Source organism: Rhinolophus ferrumequinum, chromosome 4 (assembly GCF_004115265.2).
Source record: "Rhinolophus ferrumequinum isolate MPI-CBG mRhiFer1 chromosome 4, mRhiFer1_v1.p, whole genome shotgun sequence".
Lineage (NCBI taxonomy): Eukaryota > Metazoa > Chordata > Mammalia > Chiroptera > Rhinolophidae > Rhinolophus > Rhinolophus ferrumequinum.
This window is the reverse complement of record NC_046287.1, coordinates 4,582,370-4,603,111: the sequence shown is the minus strand read 5'-3', so window position 1 is coordinate 4,603,111 and position 20,742 is coordinate 4,582,370. Positions and strand designations below refer to the sequence as shown.

At 46.4% G+C, this 20,742-nt stretch overlaps 1 protein-coding gene across 1 annotated transcript; it reads left to right on the top strand.

The window, feature by feature from the left end:
• The first annotated feature begins 723 nt into the window (after positions 1-723).
• LOC117021613 (defensin-5-like) lies at positions 724-1,606 on the top strand. The gene is made up of 2 exons (XM_033104849.1): positions 724-981; positions 1,375-1,606. The coding sequence occupies exons 1-2, from the start codon at positions 759-761 to the stop codon at positions 1,485-1,487; spliced, it is 336 nt and encodes a 111-aa protein (XP_032960740.1). The 5' UTR covers positions 724-758; the 3' UTR covers positions 1,488-1,606.
• Positions 1,607-20,742: the final 19,136 nt, after the last annotated feature.

Here is a 20,742-nt window from a genome sequence, read left to right as displayed (position 1 = left end):
TGTGAAAACTGGAACAAAACTTTCCTCAATTCCTTTAATCAACCATTCATGGACAGTTAACTGAACAACTATAAATAAGTTGTACTGAGTCTTTTATCAGGTCTGTCTCTTTACTCTCATGTCTTCATACTTGCATCCTTTTTTTATTTTATTGGAGTGTGTCCTTGAGCAATATTTTTCAAAAGGGATTCATCTATAGCAAATTTTCGGAGTCTCCAAATATCCAAAATCACACCATTTGTCCCTACGACTGTGAATTATAAATTACTTCTGTACTGAATTCTACATTCAGCTTATTTGCCCTCAGAAGTGTGAAAAAAGCCATCTGGCATCTAGTGTTGCAAGAGAAAAATTTTATGCCCATATGATTATCGCCCTTTTGTAGAGTTTTACAAGCATCTCGTGATGGCTTAGATGCCCTACGACACACATGCACACATTTTCACTGGTAAATATTCAGGCAGATGAGAAACAGGGAAGCTTATCACGTTCCTCACAGGCATCAATCATCACAGATGACGAACAAACATGGACACCAAGCAAACACACGCGTGCTATGAAAGGGGAGCAGCGACATCAGAGGGACATCAAAGTGACTCTGGGCGACAGGAGGATGTGGGACAGGCCACCTGCCCTCACCCAGTCATGCACTGAGGGCAGTGCCCTCTTTCCTCCAATCCTTCTATAAATACAGCTGACTCCCTGTGATGCCCAATCGCTCTCTGATCCACACCTTGACCTCCAGGTGACTCTCAGCCATGAGGACCCTCACCCTCCTTGCCGCTGCCCTTCTCCTCTTGGCCCTCCAGGCCAATGCCAAGTCCCTCCGAGAGACAGATGACCAGGTTCCTTCCCAAGACCTGCCTGAAGCCCTGGACCAGGACCAGCTTGAGGCCGAGGACCAGAACCAGCTTGAGGCCAAAGGCCAGAACATGTCCATCTCCTTTGGAGGACCTAATCGCCTCGTTCAAGGTGCCTCAGGTGAGAGACTAGCCAACGTGCTATTGGGGTCTGCGGCCCGTTAGAAGGGCTTGATAGAGGGGGCCTGGAGTCTGGACTCAAAGGGGGTGTGTGGATGAGGTAGGGTGAGAAATAGGTACCCCTGAGTTTGAGATTGTTGGGGTGGACGCAGGAAAGAAGCATGTACATGATAAACTGGTATCAGAGAAAAATTATGGCCCTGCAAGCCCAACGCATCGCCAGTAAGATTTCTTGTGATTTATGACCCAAACGTGAGACCTTTCCACCCTAACATGGCTGGTATTTAACCTGTCAGAAGATCCGTGGCCTCTCAGAAGATGTCAAAGAGGCTGGCTCTGCCTCTCGTGCGTCTCTCCTTCCTCACTCTGTGTGACCCTCCTCTTCCTTCCACAGGCCTTCAGAGAGTAAGTGGCTGCTCCTGCAACCGCAAACGCTGCCGTTCTTCTCAGATATACGGTGGGATCTGTAGCATAAATGGCGTCCCATACTTTCTTTGCTGTCGGTGAGCTTTGCAGACTGAGATCCAAAACGGTCGGAGATTCCCCTGGAAAACCTGGAAGCATTTACACTTTCATTCTTGTACCTTTTCTTGTTTCTGTCTCCAAAATAAACTTCAAGCATTAAACTCAGTGTTCGGCTTTTTTTCCCCCTTTTGATATGGCTTATGGGTGTGGTTCATGTGCATCGAGAATTCTGTCCTGAATGGTCTACACTAGGTTAACCGGTCCTCCCGTCCCGTGATACACAATTAGGGCATCACATTCCAATAACACAAGCAGCAAAATGAACATAACTGTCACCTACAACAATTTCAACCCACAAAATTCAACCCATTCACGATGCTACCCAAAAGAGGGCAGTTTCTATGGAATGTACAATAAGTGTTCTTGACTCAAAGGAATGATGTATCCAATGGGCTATGTTACTTGTTTTGTATTATTAAGAACTGGGCGTACATTAATATCTGGAGATATTTTTCTTATTGTAAGCAGACATGTCAGGTATATATATTTTTTCTCACAACTGTATCAACAAGATAGTGTGAACTAATACTTCAGTGTGCAACAAATAAGGAAAAGTTAAGAACTACACCAAGAACAGCATATCCTCACCGGTATCAACGGTGTCAGATAGTAACCAGAGAAGGGGAGTCAACAAGCTGGTCCGTATGGGTGGTCGGTGATGCCCCATGACCAGTGAAATCAAAACCACTTTGTCCCCCAATAGGTTGATTATTCCAAAGTCCAATGAAAGAGTTGGTCTCAATTCTCTCTCTTTCAAGAGATTGAGTCTACTAATTATTATGAACCCTACTAACTTTAATAGATTTCTTGCAAAAATTAATATGTTCTTAATAATGCCAGTGAACCAAGGCAATACATCATAATGATGAGACATCTGCTTGTACACTTACTATTGTGTAAAAAATTAACAGTTTTTGTGTCAGAAACGTAGTCTCTGAAATCAAATTTCTATAAAAGGCAGATACTAAAGAGTACTATGACATAATAAGAGAAACTATTTTTATTACAAAAACCACTGACTCAGCTTCGAATGATCTTCGACAGACACCAAGTACATTTCCCTGGTCAAGAGTCACCTGTTTCACACTCAGACCTCAACTGCTGAGGAAAATTCAGACAACCACACAAATCGATAGTGTCTATCTAGACTGGTGTATGAGTCAGGGTTCTGAAGAGAAATAGATCCAAAAGGACGTGTCTAATCAAAGAGACTTTTTTTAAGGAACGGTGATTACCAAGGCTGGCAAGTCCCAAACACTCAGGGCAGGTCATCAGCCTGGAGACCCAGACCAGAGCCAACGTTACAGTTCAAGTCTGAACCCAGTCTGCTGACAGAATTCCCTCTTGCCCAGGGGAGGCCCTTGTTTGTTCTATTCAGACCTTCAACTGGTTGGATGAGACCCACCCACAACATAGAGGACAATCTGCTTTACAATCTACTGATTTACATATTAATCTCTTTCAAAACACACCCTACAGAAGCATCCAGAATAAAGTTTGATCAAGTACCTGGGCACTGTGACCTAGCCAAGCAGACACATCAAGTTAACCTTCACACTGGGTCTTCAATTTTACTGGTCAATCTTCTAACTCTACCCAGTGTGACCTTGTTTCCGTTTTTCGGAGAGGCAGTAATAATATGTTTTATCCACCCTATTCTCGGTCACTCCTTTGTCCACATTTCATGTGTCTGAAACTTTAAATCTGTGTTCTATCTTCATGCAGTGTCATGTGATAGTGGTTTAGCTCTGTATTATTTGGATGAACTTGTAGAACGGGGTGATTCAAGCCATCTTAGATCACAAAGAAATGCCGATCCCGTCAACATCCATTCATTGCTTCACTGTGACAGGCATCACACTACCTGCCTCACTTGCCCGCCCTGAGGTAGGAGACAGATGATCATCTAGCTTTGAGAGGTGAAGAAGGGAGACGGGCAGGTGGTGACCTGGTCTTCAGTTGGGTCTATTGACTCCAAAGCCCATGGTCTCAAGCTCTGGACACCACCACCTACAAACTGTGTAAAATCTAATACAGAGAAAGCTGGTGAGGTTGCGTCCTGAGTCCCTGTCCAGAGGGAACTGGACAGAGGCCAAGGTGCTGCGATCTCTTCTGCGGAAGATAAAACTCTACTCCAGAGGCTTCAGGTGAGAGATGTCAGCATCGTTGTAATAAAGAGGAACCCAGAGCCTGTGTTCTGGTTTCAGGATTGACAACCAACGACGGCCCTGTGGGTTCCTCATTTAATTTCCCAGGGCTTCTAGTTCTCTTCACGTGAAAACTGAAATATGGCCTCACCTGTCTGGAAGGATCTTCTTTTCCCATTGGCTTGGACACCATGACATGTGGGAAAGTCCCTGAGGCCGGAAAGCAGCCATAGGCGGTAGGAAATGGTGGTCCTGGCTGAGTTCCAATAGAACTTTATAGAAGGGAGTCGGAGTGGCCGCTTGGCCCATGGGCCAGGAATTAGTCTATATCGGGAGACATTTGCAGGCAGAGCAACAGGCCAGCAGTGCCAGTGTGTGAATGTGTGTATGGGTGTGGGGGCAAGGAGGTCAAGTGTGTCACAGCATGGAGCTCAGCCGGATAAGGTCCTCTCTGGCAGGCATCATCAGGCAGAACTCATTTGTCCTCCCAGCAAAGACCATTTCTGCCAGCTCTTATTTGACCTACTGACGTATCTACTCTAACTCAAATTTTAAAATCGCTGGGATTCTCCCCTCACGTACCACGCGGACACGTGACTAATGCTCCCTGTTCCTCCATGCTGGATTAGCAGGTCTTTCGACAGCAGAAAAGGACGCTGCCTGTCCCGGGAGCGCCTCTCAGGTGCCTACACTCCCAGCGGATTCCTCACAGGCGTCGCTGTCTCTCAGCTTCTTCAACCTACAGACAAGGAATTTAAGATTCTGTGTGAAGACCTGGAAGGGAGCAGTGGTTACCTTCTTCTCTAGTCCTGGAAGTCTTCTCCTCGTCCCAAGTAAATGCTTTCAACAAGCTTTCTGTTCCAGAATTTTTGACGTTTGATATGTGTATCAGTTAAGACTAACTGAAATGCAGGCAAAAGATTTCTGACTAAAAGTGTCATCACAAAATAGTGGTGCCAATAATTGGGTAATTCAAACAGTAATACTGTCCTCAGACACAAATTTGTATGAATGCACCTATGATCCTGAAGGAGAGTCTCTCTCTTCTCTCTCACTCACCATCCATCCAGCCAGCCTGCCAGGCGGCCAGCCAGCCACCCAGCCAGCATCCATTCATCCATCAATCTGTTTATCTATCTATCTAGCTAGCTAGCTAGCTGGCTAGCTAACTAGCTAGCTAGCTGGCTAGCTATATATCTATCATCTATCTATATCTATCTCTGTCTACCTATTTATCATCTACGTATCTATCTATATCTATCATCTATCTATCATCTATCATCTATCTGTCTATATCTACTTATTACCTATCTGTCGATAGATCCATTATCTATCCATCTATCTGTCTAGTTGTTTGTCTATTATCGATCCATGTACCTGTCTGTCTACATAATTATTTAGTTCTGCTTTCATTAAATTGACTTCACTCTCAGGTAGACAGTCTTTGTATTATCAACTGTAATAATCATTGCGAGATCCATGATCGTATGATCCTAACACTCCTCCTTCTCATGGAATAACCTCCTTTCCTATAGGGTGGCAGTGCTCTTCATCAGTAGTCCCCAATCATACATCTTCCTCCAAAGCCCTGGGGTTACATCGGTCCCATGGAACCCTTTAATTGACATGTGGTGAGGGTGTCCCCAAAGATATGATAAGCATATGACACTTATGCAATGACAAGTCGAATAATAGATAATGAATGACCTGCTGTAGTAAAAAAAAAAAAAGAAAGGCAGAAGGAAAGGCATTTTATTATAAATTATTGTATAAAAACACATCAGAAAAATGCAGTGATTTCTCATGATGCCAGTAGAAGTTTCTAGAAATAGGTCTCCCAGAAAAAGTAGAGGCAAAGGGGACTCAGCAGCAGAGGCACCCAGTGTCCCAGGCTGAGCAGCTAGCTGGTTGAGTGGGTCCTGGAAGACAGGAGACAAATGGGCTTACAGCATGTTCTGCTTCACGGAGAAAGCAAAGCTCTGCCTGTTCCACCAGAGCCCAGATGGTGATTTTTGAAACCATACACATCATTTTCCAGATATTCCACTTACCCAAGTAATTTTGTCCTTGGGAAGGATGAAGAGAGGCTGAAGATAAAATTTTCTCCCATAAATGAGGAACCTGGGTGATCAAGCACATGGCAGACTCCATGAGGAAAGGTTAAAAATGGAGCAAAACTTTCCTCAGTTGCTCTTATCAACAATTCATGGACAGTTAATTGAAAAACTATAAATAAGTTGTACTGAGTCTTTTTTCAGATCTGTCTCTTTACTCACATGTCTTCTTATTTGGATCCTTTTTTTTATTTTATTGGAATATGTCCCTGACCAATATTTTTCATGTATAGGATTCGTGTATAGCAAATTTTCTGAGTCTCCAGACATCTAAAAAACACCGTTTGTCCTTACGAATACGAATTATAACTTACTTCTATACCAAATTTTACATTCAGGTTATTTGCCCTCAGAAGTGTTAAAAATGCCATCTGGCATCTAGTGTTGCAAGACAAATATTTTATGCCCATATGATTATCGCCCTTTTGTAGAGTTTTACAAGCATCTCGTGATGGCTTAGATGCCCTAGGACACACATGCGCACATTTTCACTGGTAAATATTCAGGCAGATGAGAAACAGGGAAGCTTATCACGTTCCTCACAGGCATCAATCATCACAGATGAAGAACAAACATGGACACCAAGCAAACACACGCGTGCTATGAAAGGGGAGCAGCGACATCAGAGGAACATCAAAGTGACTCTGGGCGACAGGAGGATGTGGGACAGGCCACCTGCCCTCACCCAGTCACGCACTGAGGGCAGTGCCCTCTTTCCTCCAATCCTTCTATAAGTACAGCTGACTCCCTGTGATGCCCAATCGCTCTCTGATCCAGACCTTGACCTCCAGGTGACTCTCAGCCATGAGGACCCTCACCCTCCTTGCCGCTGCCCTTCTCCTCTTGGCCCTCCAGGCCAATGCCAAGCCCTTTTGAGAGACAGATGACCAGGTTCCTGCCCAAGACCTGCCTGAAGCCCTGGACCAGGACCAGCTTGAGGCTGAGGACCAGAACCAGCTTGAGGCCAAAGGCCAGGACGTGGCCATCTCCTTTGGAGGACCTAATCGCCTCGTTCAAGGTGCCTCAGGTGAGAGACCAGCCAACGTGCTATTGGGGTCTGTGGTCCTTTAGACGGGCTTGATAGAGGGGGCCTGGAGTCTGGACTCAAAGGGGGTGTGTGGATGAGGTAGGGTGAGGAATAGGTACCCCTGAGTTTGAGATTGTTGGGGTGGACGCAGGAAAGAAGCGTGTACATGATAAACTGGTATCAGAGAAAAATTATGGCCCTGCAAGCCCAACGCATCGCCAGTAAGATTTCTTGTGATTTATGACCCAAACGTGAGACCTTTCCATCCTAACATGGTTGGTATTTAACCTGTCAGAAGATCCGTGGCCTCTCAGAAGATGTCAAAGAGGCTGGCTCTGCCTCTCGTGCGTCTCTCCTTCCTCATTCTGCGTGACCCTCCCTTCCTTCCACAGGCTCTCAGAGAGAAACCTACTGCTTGTGCAGAAGTTGTTGATCTTCCATTTATTTGAGCGTCACTCTGGGAGCTATGTTTTAAATGGCACCCGATGCAAGCTTTCCTGTCACTGAGCTTTGCAGATAGACACAAAGCAGTGCGCGATTCTATTGGAAAACCTGGAAAAGCATTTACACTTTCAACCTTGTACCTTTTCTTGTTTCTGTCTCCAAAATAAACTTCAAGCATTAAACTCATTTTTCAGATTTTTGATTTATTTATTTTTGTTGCCTTTTCACATGGTTTACGGCTGTGGTTCACGTGCATACAGAAGTCTGTCCTGAATGGTCTACAATAGTTTAATTGTGCATCCAGTGATGCACGCTTTGGGTAATAGCACAAGCAGCAAACTGTAACTGTCAGCGGCAACAAGGTCAACTACACAATTCAATCTATTCATGATGCTACCCAAAAGAGGGCAGTTTCTATGGAGGGTACCAAAAAATTTTGTTGACTCAAAGGAAGGATGGATCCAATGGTCTATGTTGCCTGTTATTCAATTTTCAGAAGTGGGAGGGCATTGATCTATGGAGATAATTTTCTTATTCTAAGCAGGCATGTTAGTTATAGATATTTTTTTCGTTGCTTATGAACAAGATAGAGTGAATTAACATTTCAGTGTGCCACGAACAAGGAAAAACTAAAAACTATTCCTAGAACAGAATACACTGCACAGTACCAGTGACCTCAAATAATAAGCAGAGAGAAGGGGAGGCCAGAAGCCGGTCAGTATGGGTGGTCGGTGAAGTCCAATGACCAGTGAAAGAAATGGTCCCAGTTTGAGCCCCAAATGGTCAATCGATCCAAGTCCAATGAAGGAGTTGGTCTCAACTCTCTCTCTTGAAAGAGATTGAGTCTACCAATTATAATAAACCCTATTAATTTTAATAGAATTCAGTAGTTCTCAATCACACATTTTCCTTTGAAACCCCGCGTTATATTGGTCCAATGGAACTGTTTAATTAACACATGGGTGGGGCTGTCCCTACAGATATGATAAGCATATGACACGTATGCAATAACATGTCCTGCATTGTCATCTGGAAACATAGGATCAGCAGTCCGTTGAGTAATGTATTGTCATCAATGAAAAGGAATTGGGCTGATTACATAAACAAGGCCCCCGCAAACCCTCAAATAAATATTGGTGCTTTCGTCCTCCTCAGTGACTCTAACGTTGCCGATACTCACATCAAACCTCATGTTGTCCATAACACACCTTTTTGGTCCACTTCCCCTTTTTTCCATTAAAAAAAAAAAAAAAAAGAAGAAGAAGATCTGAGTTTGCATCCGCTGAACTTACACAGCTATGTAGGTTCTGCCTGTAGGACATGGGGCCATCCGAGGCCTCTTCCCTTGTTCTGTGCTGTTCCGTCTACCTCAGCCCAGTTTTACATGACTTCTTTAAAACCTTTGTGCGCTTCTTCCTGCTGCAAATGATGATCCGCTCTATTAGACAAAAGTCACCCACACCTCTTTCAGAGACAGGTGCTTCACTCCTGAGCTGAGAGTTAGGACACTGTGAAGCCAGTGAGAGTCCCAGAAAGAAGCCTTATTTCTAGAAGATCAGCAGCTCTGTGTCCATCCTTTACCTTTATCAAGGTGGCCACAAATGTTCTAACCGCCATGGCCTTGAGGTCTACTCTGAAACTACGTATGTTGTACTGGTAGTATCTTCCATTTGATCTTGGCCCTGAGGTCACTTCTATTTTGAGAATGTTTTGCCTGAAAAGGCTCAGAATCAGAAACAGTTTTATTTTTGACTTTTACTAACAATCCCCATGAGCCCCTCTCCGCTTCCACCACTGGACCATCAAAGCACTAACACGTGGAAGACTGAGTTTTACAAATTTTAGGGAGAAAGACACAAAACTCAGAAATTACCAAAAAAACTAAAAGAGTACACCAAAATCCAAAGTATCTGCATGGAAAAAAAAAAAAAAAAGCCAAAAGAGAAACGACACACTCTGGAAATGATTTGCAGTACTTGGAACAAAGAGCTAAATTCCTGAATTTATAACTGGCCCCTACAGAGCAATAGAAATAAATTGGCCAACAATTCCATTTCCCAAAACAGGCCCCAAAAGAAATGACGTTTCAGAGACAATAAATGCAGGTACTTCATAGACATGAAAACATGTTGACCCTGACTCATGAGAGAACTGAAACCAGGCCTACCCTGGGATTCTAATCCTTACCTGTCAGATTGGGAAAGAGCAAAAAACCTCACAGTCCAGGTATCAGACTGCTTTCAGGCAAACACTAGAAACCCTAGCCAGCAACGGCTATTAAAAGCTAGGCGTGTGTTTTTCCCAAGTCACATCCATCTGAATGTGGACAGTCCAGAAGGAGGGTGGTGTGGCTCAGCTATCGCCTCAAGGAGCGGCATCTCTTATCTTCCTGCTCCATCGTCCTGATAGAGTACGTGTCCTTTTCGTGGTCAAGACACAGCCGCTGCAAGTCGGGCTGCTCCCATCATCCACACAGAAACAGGGAGACAAGTATAAAACAATAGCATGACAAAAAATGTGAAGCAGTAACAAGAATATTTTTTATAGTTTAAAAAGGATGCTCCTCCCAGGGCTTATATTTTATGGGTCAGAACTCTGTTTATTGGCAGCTCTGAGCTGCAAGAGAGTCTGGAACACCAATTGTTTTCGGAGAAGCACATCACGGCCCAGTTCACAGGCAGGAGGCAGGGGAATCACGGGGCCTTGTAAACACATTCCATTGTGCGTGGAGAGCAGTCAGGCTTATATACTTTTGTGAGTGCTGAAGGAATGTCTGTAAAATGTAAAAGTCATGTTCTTCCACCCAGCAATTCCTAAAAGATGTAGTCACTTACGAGCAAGGTGATACATATAAAAAGATAGTCATTGCAGTTACGCTTGTAACTGCAAATGGTTAGAAATAACCAAATTGAAACAACTTAATGATGCCTTATCAATAACAAAATAGTTAAATGGTGACATAAAAACACAGGGATAGTATAAAGCTATTAAAAATAAAGATGCAGTTCCACGTGTGCTGACATCAGAACGCTTCAGGTGAAGCATGAGGTGACTAAAGCAAGTTCCAGGGTTATATGGTAACACTGGTGTCTCCTCAGAAAGGATGAAGAGGTACGGGAGATCGCTATTTGTCACTCATTACTCTTCTTTTGAATTTTGTCCTTGTGCATGAATTTTTTCTTTATTTAAAAAAAAAATCGAAGATTTCTGAGGAAGGGGTGCAGAAACATCACTGTTTGTGGTAGGTCTCCAACTGAAGAGCTGTAACAGGGAAGCATTTTGCATGACGTGTTTAGGTCACACTGGCTTCTTGAAGTAGAGCTGTCCTTTGGCTTTAGTTTGATCAGCTCTTTCCCTCGTGTCCCACGATGGTCATTCCACCTGAGCCTAAGTCATTGTTCTGTTCACACTGTCCCCACAGGACAATGAATTTCCAAAGCTCCCTCCCTCCTCACAGGATGATGAAGCTCCCAAATTCGGCATGACTCACCCTCGACTCCTTTGGACAACAGGTCTGATCCCAGGGTCTAGGCCTCTAGAGATTAGCAGGGCCCACCTTCAAAAAGAAGAGGCATTGATTCCCTGAACTTACTAAATGAAAGCATTGCTTCTCTCTTTTTTGAATCTGAAAAGGTAAATATTCGAGCAGATGGGAAATGGAAAATATACCAGGGTCCTTGTCGTCATGATCAACTCGAAACCAGTGCGGACACTAAACATGCAGACTCGTGCTGATGAAATCTGCTGAAACAGAAGGGCATCAAAGAGGCTTTGAGGGCGATGGGGGCCTCGGCCCATCCCAGCCAAATGCACAGCTTCTCTTCCTGTGCTGTGTCTCTGAGCCTCCTCCATCTGACCTGTAGACATGGCTGCCTCTGCCCTCCCCGCCCACTCCGCTCCTGCTTTCCCATCTGAGCACGGACATCCAGGTGATTCTCAGCCATGAGGACCCTCGTCCTCCTCACTGCCCTTCTTCTCTTGGCTCTCCAGGCACAGGCTGAGGCCCTCCAAGTTTCCCGCCCAGGACCAGCCTGGAGCCGAGGACCAGGGCACTGCCGTCTCCTTGGCAAGGATAAATGCCCGCTTGAGACACAAGCACAGTAGGACTACAGATTCTGGAGAGGAAGACCAGACCTGTCTGGAATCAGTTCTACCAATAATTGGTGATGTCTTTTCAGGTGACTTCCTCCCTGAATCTTAATTTCCTCATCTCTAAACTGAGAGGAGAACCAGATGACAGCCAAGGAACGTTCTTTCCCAAAGTTTTCTACTTCTGTAACACGTCTGTGAAATTCCATAATTTTATGCTTGTATCATAATATGCTATGTAGAAAAACGTCAAAGAGACTTTCCTGCATCAAACAAGAGAGCCTAATTTAAAGGAGTTTTTGTTTGTCTGTTTGAGGAGCTTCGAGAAACGAGATGGGCCTGAAGGGTATGTTCAGATGTGTGTATGACCGAGTAGGAACACTTGAAGTTGACAGTGAAGGTGATGAGAATAGGTCTCTAGTCTTGGATCTGACCAGCATTTGCTCTTTTCGTTGATTCTAGTTAATTGGGGGCCATCATTGCTGCCAGTTCCTAGGCAGCCAGCATGACACACACATCCAGCTCATAGCTTCTCCAGGATTCTCTCTCACCACCCACCACTGAACCAGGGCCCAGCCTGATGCTACTCACTGTCCATAGGCCCAATGAGGGACATAACCTGCCGTTACAAAGGTAGCACCTGTCATCTGGGAGAACGGGCCAATGGGACCTGCATCCTCCATGGTTTCCGCCATCATCTTTGCTGCTAATTGTCGAGAACAGAGAAAAGAGTTCATAATTTGCTTTGAAGACCTACAGGGGGCTGTTGTTGCACCTTGAACCTTGTCCTCTGTTTCTTTTCCTCATCCTAAAGGCAGTCCTTGTAACCAGTTCTCTGCGTTTGTGCTTTTTTGATATTTGATGTGTCAGGACTCTTCTGATGCAAATAATAAAAACCCAAGCCTTACCTCAAAAGGCAGATTCCCATGTGTGAGAGTTTCAAGGAATGACCCTGAATTCAGGCACAATGTGAGTGGAAAGCTCAAACGAGAAATCCAGTATGTCTTCTATTTGCCCCATGCTTTAGCTCTGCGTGCATTTGTGGCAGTTTCTGTTTAGTTCATTCTCACCCTATATGATTGGGTTGGCAGTCCTGGGCTTGCATAGTTCCAATAGCTACTGATACCAGAGAAAACAGCTCACCTCTTTTGTGACATTTCATCAAAATTCCAAGAGCAGGCTCAGGTTGATTAGCACATAGGTCCATCCCTAAAGCAATACCATAGGTTCAAACCATTTTGTGTCATGAGCACATCCCCTTTCATTGCTGGTGGCTGAGTCGGACCCATCAGGCTTAGGTTGGAAGAGGGTGGTCCCTCTAAGATGTGCTGGGTACACAACATGTTCACAACACAGGGGGGCATTGTCTTTAGTTCGCTCTGTAATTGACAGAGAGGCACAGATCTGCATTTTGTTACAGAACAAAACTTGAGCTTTGTTTACTATCTCTAGGAATCGCCTAACCCTGGGAAGGTCAGTCCCCAAAAGGGTCAGAAAGGCCCCATACGCCAAAGTGTCAGAAGGCAGAAATGAAAACACAGGGTGATCACAGTCCAGCTCAAACACAACATGGGAAAGCACGGTTGTCCTGAGTAAGAGCAGGAGACCACTGTCTTCCTGAGCTGCCCTGTGGGCACACAGCTTCCTGTCATTCCCAGGTGCCATACCCCCGTGTACAACACCCCAGACTTCTGTCTGCCAGCCAGACAATGCCTCCAACTCTTGGCTCCCTGCCAGAGGTCATACGCATGCTCTGAGCCCAGGAAATGATGAGGCTCTCCTTTGTTCGCTGTGTTGACTCTTCAGTCACTGATTCAACAACATGTATTGAATCCCAGCTTGGGCCGAGCATAGGCAGGTCCTGTGAGTGGCCAGTCAGAAGTACTCCATCCTCCAGAGGGTGAATGTCCACCGACTGGTCAGCTGAAGAGCCTGGGGAAATAGTACTTTAAAATAAACTCCAATAAAAAGCTACGTGAGTTGACAGTTTAGAACTACTGGTGTAAAAACATGGGAACGTGTCAGAACTGTTGGAATCCAAAGCCTGGGTCCTTGCCCTGCTAGGAATGTATCATGACCTCACCGTCCAGATTCTGAGCAGAGTTGTGCCAGGTGGGGAAAGAGCTGGAGAGGGTGGGACAGGAAGTGTGGAGGGGGAACAAGTAATTACGGGGCTGGAGGCAAGCATCCCATATCTCGACGGGACCTGGGCGATGCAGGTGAGCGCATTTGTCAGAACTCCTCCAAGACACAGATCTTGGACACTCAAGATCTGTGCTTTTCACACTATCTAAACTACACTTCAATAAAAAAGTGTCGAATAAAAAGTGTCAGCTTTGTAAAAAGTCCATTAGGTCTAGAAATTAAAAATGAATAAATAAATAAATAGGCCAGATGGGGGAGGGAGTTGAGATGAGCTCTGTTTGACTTTTCACCTAATTCTTTCAAAAATTATATAACATTCTGACGTGCGGTATCACTGTGAAGTTTATTACTGCTTTTCCTTTGCCTGACAGGACACGCCCGTAGCTCCAAAACTGCTCACATGAGCTGGGACTGTTGTGGCATCTTTGCTTCAGTCTGCGTAATTGGGTCTCGCATGAGATGAAGGACCATCCAGTTGGTGCCACTTCCTGTTCACTTGGGCCATGAACGCAGACCAGCGGGAGGGGCCAAGTGTCTGGGGGAGGACCTGGTGCCGCTACCACAGGACAGGAACTCCCTAAAACAGGAGTGGAGGAGAAAGTGGTGTCTTGTCTCCATTCGCCTGCCTGATGCAGCTAAAGGTGATGGCCTGGGTTTGCCTCAGGACAGCCAAGATGGAGGGTGGGGCAGAGGTCACATGGAAGGCACAGGCTGCAGAAGCCCTAGCACAGAGGCTGCTCTCTCCTAAGCCAGACACACCTGAATAAACACAGGTGTGCACGCTCCATTCCTACTCGGACTGCAGCGGGCTGTGCCTTCTCACCAGAGACCCTGAGCCTCCTCTCTGCTCCAATGTTTTCACGTGACCAGTCCCTGGCAGTAAGTGACTAGAGAAGGGGCTCTCCAAAAGAAGATGGGGTGTTAGCCATCAATAACGTTCACCTAGTGCTTCACCATTTAAAAGCTCTCTCCCATGTATTATCTCATTTCCTTTCCACACTAACCCCTGAGAGAAAGGTCACTATTCTCATTTTACAATCAGGGCTTGTGACAGTGAAATGCTTTCCTGATCTGGCCAAGCTTCTGAGGATGAGCTAGAACACCAGTGTCCAAACTTGGGACCAGAGCCCCTCCGGATGACAGAGCCCAGAGTGCGGCTGACATTTCCAAGAGACGTCAAATGTCACCCATCTCAAAGCTCCTGATGGCTGGAAATACATACTGTAAGGAAAAGGAGACTGTAGCTTTAAAGTTCAGACAACAAGGAACCCCCAAACCTGAGAAATATCCCGTGATGGTTAATTTTGTGTGTCAACTTGGCTGGGCCACGGTGCCCAGATATTTGGTCAAGCATCATTCTGCATGTTTCTGCGAGTGTCTTATGGATGAGAGTAACATTATTATCAGTGAACTTTGAGGAAAGCAGATCACCCTCCATACTGTGCGTCGGCCTCATCCCATCAGTTGAAGGCCTGCATAGAACAAAGACTGACCTCCCAGAGCAAGAAAGAATCTGCCTGCAGCTGGGCTTTGGATTTGAAATGCACCATCATTTTCTGTGAGTCTCCAGCCTGCTGGTCTACCCCCTGGGATCTTGGCCTTGCTAAGCCTCTACTGTCACGTGACCCAGTCCCTTAAAATTCATTATTAGTTCTGTTTCTCTGGAGAATGCTGACTGACGCACACCCAAATCTAAGCAAATGACGGGGAGGAAGCTGGACACCCCACACAGTCCCACAGGATAGGTGCTGGAATACCTTTATCTGGACTCCAGAACCTTCCGGCAGGGTCCCCATGCAAGACAGTCAGTCTTAGAAGCCTCTCACACCACCCAGCCCCTGCCCCAAAATTCACCCACAGGCTATAGCTGAGAGCGGGTTAGCATGACGTGGATCACGTGGCCTGGAACCTTGTACATAACTGACTAAACCACAGACACAGAGACAAACCAGACAGGAGGAATGTACAGAAGCTAAGAAATATACCGCGAGAAGGTGGTGACCCATGCCAGGTCAGGAAGCCGGGGGTGGCCAGGCGACGAATGGCAGGGTCGCCCTGAAGCCTGGCTGGCAGAGGCTGCATGGTGTCCTGCGCTTCCTTCCCTCCCATGAGCCATCATCAGAAAGCCCCACCCCCCGGAACTCACCTGAGCAGAGTAAACACACCTCCCTTCTCTAAGCACTGACCTCCTGCTCAGGGTTGACAGGTGAAATGACCGAGGTGACAAAGTAACTTGCCTGGAACCAGGGTCCACGAGGGCGCTGCTGGATTTTCACTGTTCATATCATTTTTCCTCCACAAGACAAGACAGGCTGAGGAAAGATGTAGAGAGAGAGGTGAGAAAGAGGCAGGGAGTGAAAGCACCAAGAACCTAGTCACTGCCTTTGGCAAACATCAATTTAAATTTGTAAGAAAACCTCACGGATTCTTCAGGGCATCTTCAGCATGAGCTAAAGTCATGACCGTCAAACAGGAACATGTGTACCCCTAAGGGAATGAGACTCTTCCAGAGGTGAGGGCAACTGTTTACATAGGTAGAGTCAAGGTATATTTGACAAATGGGAAAAAAAAAAAAACCACACACAACTTTATTTCCAAGCTTCAGGAAAGATTGGACCAAATCTTAGCTGATGAAAATATGTAGCAAATTCAGTGATTCCCAAACAGACGCCCCTAAGAATCTCTGGGTGGAAGAGGGGGACGAGGGGAGGACATAAGTGTGGGGGTGTCATGTGAATGAAAAGGGATGTGAGGTTTTCAAGAGAACGAAGAGAAGGAGGCCAACCCCCCCGCCCCCCCCCCGCCGCCCCAACCCCACCCTGTGGTGGAGTGCGGGCAGATCTCTCTCCGACCACCAGAGGGCGACAGCATGTCCCAGTCCGGCTAGGACAGCTTGCTTGCTGTCCCTTCTACGCGCCATGCCAGGAATTCCGGGTTTTTAACAACTGTTCCCACTAAAGAGAAAACAGTTTCAGGTTACCACGTGGATCCGGCAACACCTACCCCCTCCCCCTTGCCAACAGGACCTGGGTTCTCGCCCACCACCCCCCATCATGGCAACCATACCCTTCAGAGCAATGCTTCCCCAACATTCCCTGGTGAAAAACTGTGTGTGTGTGTGTATGTGTGTGTGTGTGTGTGTGTGTGTGTGTGTGTCTACACGCGCGAGTACATGTGTGCCAACCCATCAATTGTGTTTTGAAAACATACAAATAATTAGTCTTATTTTTATTATTAGGCTCAACAAACATAAAATAGCATTTAAATAAATATAATCAGAGCAAACATAACAGAATAAAACGAAAAAGAATCTCTGCCTGCATTGATCGTTGGAAGTGTGTTTATAGGCTTTGGATAGAGACCATAACTGTTGTGTTTGGAACATTTTGTTCCAAACCTCAGGATTAAACCAAAGTATGAGTTAAATAGTGACTAGCCATATTAAAGGCTGTGAACAGTTTGAAAGAACATTATCTCCCTCCAGAGTTCAAGTTTGCTTTTTGCTTGTTAAGTGTCCATATGAGATTGATGATGATATTACGGGCAGGGAATACTGAGTATCAAAACTATTTCTACGTCTTTGTTTCAATAATACTTATAAGACAACACAGTCTCATGGGATATCCACAGGAATGAAAGAAGAAATCTCAAAAACAAACACACCTATCAGCAAACTCAGAATCTTCTTTTTTTACTTTTATACAAATGAGGAAAGTGAGTCTGTATTTGTATTATAGATTTTTGTCTTCAGTCCTTCCTCAGTCTCAGCAAGTGATGGTTTAATTCAAATTATCTTTCCATGAAAGACGTGGACTCTGGATCTGCTTTTGCTATGTACAGAACTCATTGGAAGGAATTTAAAATTCCATACCTCACAGAAGGCCACCCCACCTCCAACTGGAGGACAAGGCCAGTAGTCGCCCCCAAATTAAATCATATCACACAAAGGCCTGGTTACTGTTTGTCTGATTACACTTCTCTGAGTCTCACTCACTTCTTTTTCTCTCAGTACTCTCTAACTGGAAACTTCTATGATTCTAAGGCATGGCCTCTCCCTCAAATAATTTGCAGTCTCACTGGGGAAAATAAGGCACATTCATATCAAAAATGGCAAAATAGTACCAGATGGCAAATCATCCAGGGCCAAATTATGAATCAACCGTTTGAGAAAACAAAACAAAAATAGCTGAAAATGGTGAGATTTTCAATTCAGCGACTGTTTCGGTGACTGCCCTTCTTTACTTGGGATTTCTGCTTCCCCTCCCAGGCTTCAGCACAGATCCCCTGGGGGAGGGCATAAACTAGGAGCTCAGGGTAGAACTGAGAAGTTAGGTGGGAGCTGACCATCTGAGTTCAGAAACTTCCTGCCAGAGCAACACTGGGTCCACCATCCTTGGTCCAAGGTCGGAGTCTTCAACTCTTTCTTCAAGTAACATGCGTTCTTCCCTGTGAAGAAAGTCAGACCCTCTACCATGCAGCCCCTCTCCGTGACACGTCTCAATCTACAGAGTGGCCATGTCCACTCTACCACGCTGGGACCCCTGTTCACATGTGTGGTTACCTTAAGATGGAAAAGACTTCGCTTCAGAGGACGCTTACTCTGGTCACTTAAATTCTCATTCAGACCACCACTGTCAGCCCTTACGTATACAGTCGACTTTCCCATCTATCACCTGAAGTTTGACCCTGGATTTTCTTTCAAATTGACCGTGGCTCTGTCCCCACTCAGCTGGCCCATGACGTCTGGCATTCCAGGTTAAACCATCAGCACCAGTGAACGGGCCACCCCGGTGTGCTGATGGTCCCAGCCCAGGGCTTCCACTGTGGGACATCCAGCTCCCTGACAGATCTTGTTGTTGTCCATTTTCTACTTGAATTATAATAGAAATAATGACCCCTAACCCTCAGTGAGTGTTCTTTTGTGCCAAGTTTCAGTTAATGCATCACACATAATATCCCATTCATTCCTCAGAACAATTTTATTGCTAAGGTTATCTACAGATGACAAACACACACACACACACACACAAAAACCTGACCCATAAGAAAGGTAAGCAAACCGCCCGTGATCACATGTCTTGACAGCGGCACAGCTGGGGTGTGAACCTCAGCCCAGCAGCTTCCTAGGCCTTGTTTACTATAAAATGTAGCTCGTCTGTGTGCAACCTGCTCGAAATCTGTTGACTTCAAGGAATTCCTAGAGCTGAATGAAGGACGAAGGGCCTTTCCTGTACATACTCCCCGCCTCTATAACAGCAAACACACACATGACGTCATCCTTGCAGGTAAGCCTTCGGGACCCACTACGGATCTTAATGAGCAGGAGAGGAAGGGCTCCTGGGGGCTCCAAAAGCACCTTGGAGCCTGTAATGTCCAGGACTCCAATCCTCTCTGAGGCAGTTGGCCCTACCACCTAGGAAGGTGCCCTCTCCCTGCTCAGGCATCAGAAATATCAGCTCCAAGACGACGTCCCCTGCAAGGGAGACACGTGCAGTGTACCCCATTTCAGCTGCCCTGTGCCCGGCCGTGGAGCTGACCACGCCGAATTTGCATTCAGCAAAGCACTTTCCCACGTTTAGAGGGCAAGTACTGGTCTACAGTTAAAGGAAATGAGAGTGGGACACATAAGTTATACACTCGAGGTCACACATCTAATAATTAGCAACTCAAGTCTGGAACTCACTGTCTTAGAGGCCAAAGCCCGGAATTCTTGCTGCTGCAGCCACGAGCCCAACCACATGGAAGGAGACGCAGTGGGTGGCACAATGACATCCCTGCCAAGTCACTCCTCCCCTCTCTCGGGAGGCGAAGCCCTAGACCCCAACTGCTCCTGCAACCCTAGGCCCTCCTGACACCCCCCGGGCTGGGGCACACCTGAGAGCTTTACACACATTACAAGCATTCAGACAACGACAAATTCATTTATCCCGTCTGTAGGAATTTCAGCCAGTGCTGACCAGGTTCCAGGAAGCCTGAGCAGGCATGCACAGGAAAAACAACCCCGTGTGCGTGCATATGTGTTCTGGGACGCAAGGGACCCTGGTTGTCCTTGAACCTGTCTGAGCTGGATCAGAAAACAGGGCCGGGAATTCACTCAGGTGCAGACAGGGAGGGAGCTGGAGGAGTGTCCTTGGCGTGGCTCAGCACGGGCACACACAGACCTGTCCCTCGCTGCCCAGCCTGAGCCCTGCAGGGTGGGAAGGCCCTGCTGTCGGGAAGCTGAGAAACCTCCCCGTCTCCCCAGTCACGGCCTCCGTGTTGCTAACGCTTCCCAAACCTCACAACTTCCCCACGTTGGCAAACCCCCACTCAGGCCCACGCATGAAGGGAACAGGCGTGGTGGTGCCAGGGGCCACAGGCAGCCCCACCCCTCCTGCTCACAGTGGTCCCTGAGCCGAGAAGGGCCTCAGACACACAGGGAGTGATCAACCAGTATCTTTGAATGAATGGGCCAACGAATGAGGACCGGTGCTATTTAGACTAATTCAAATGCACTAGGAAGTGAAAAGAATACGATTTCCAATCAGTAAAAATTGTGTCTGGCTTTCTAGGAGTGAGGCATGGCGAGTTTACTAAAATAGAAAAGCTCGCAGCCAGCAGTTTCCTAGCACCATGGTCCGTTTCTGTTGTATGACTCCCCGTGGGGTAGCTTTGTGGAACCTGCTTATTGACCTTAACTTCAGAAGTAGAGGGAACATCTCGTACTTCACGTCCCTTCTCCTTATCTCCCTCTTCCTTATCTCCCTCCGTGGTGGTGGCCCAACCTTGTTTACCACCCCTGCCACCTGCAAGTTTCAGCTGTTGCAGGGCAAGGCTGTCCCCTTTCATCTCTGGCAGCTCAGCCACGGCACAGCCTGGCACCGACTCGGGGCTCGGTGACTGCTGAATGAGAAGAGGAAAGAAATCTGAGCACGCTCGGCTCCACTGCTAGTCATCTCCGAGAAGATCAAGCCCTCAACACACCCCACTGTCTCCACTGATTGTACAAAGATTGCGCGTTCCTGGAACCACAGCCTGCTGTGGCACGGATGGCAGCTGCCACGGTCGTAACACACAACGAAACGGGAAAAATCAACTATATCCAAATACATACGCCAAAAGGTGAAGCCCACCTTGTCACCCAGCACTTGTGACACGTGGGGCCTGATTGTTCTTTGTCGTGGGACTGTTCTGTGGTACATGGTGAGACACGTAGAGGTACACTTGGGTTCTACGTACTAGAGGCCAGTAACACCTCCCCCGGAGCTGTGACTAAAATGTCGCTAGAAATT

Bases quoted from the DNA above. Each gene is read 5' to 3' on its own strand.
- LOC117021613 (XM_033104849.1), top strand. From the start codon at position 759: ATGAGGACCCTCACCCTCCTTGCCGCTGCCCTTCTCCTCTTGGCCCTC. The intron at 982-1,374 runs GTGAGAGACTAG...TTCCTTCCACAG, and splicing joins CCTCGTTCAAGGTGCCTCAG to GCCTTCAGAGAGTAAGTGGC.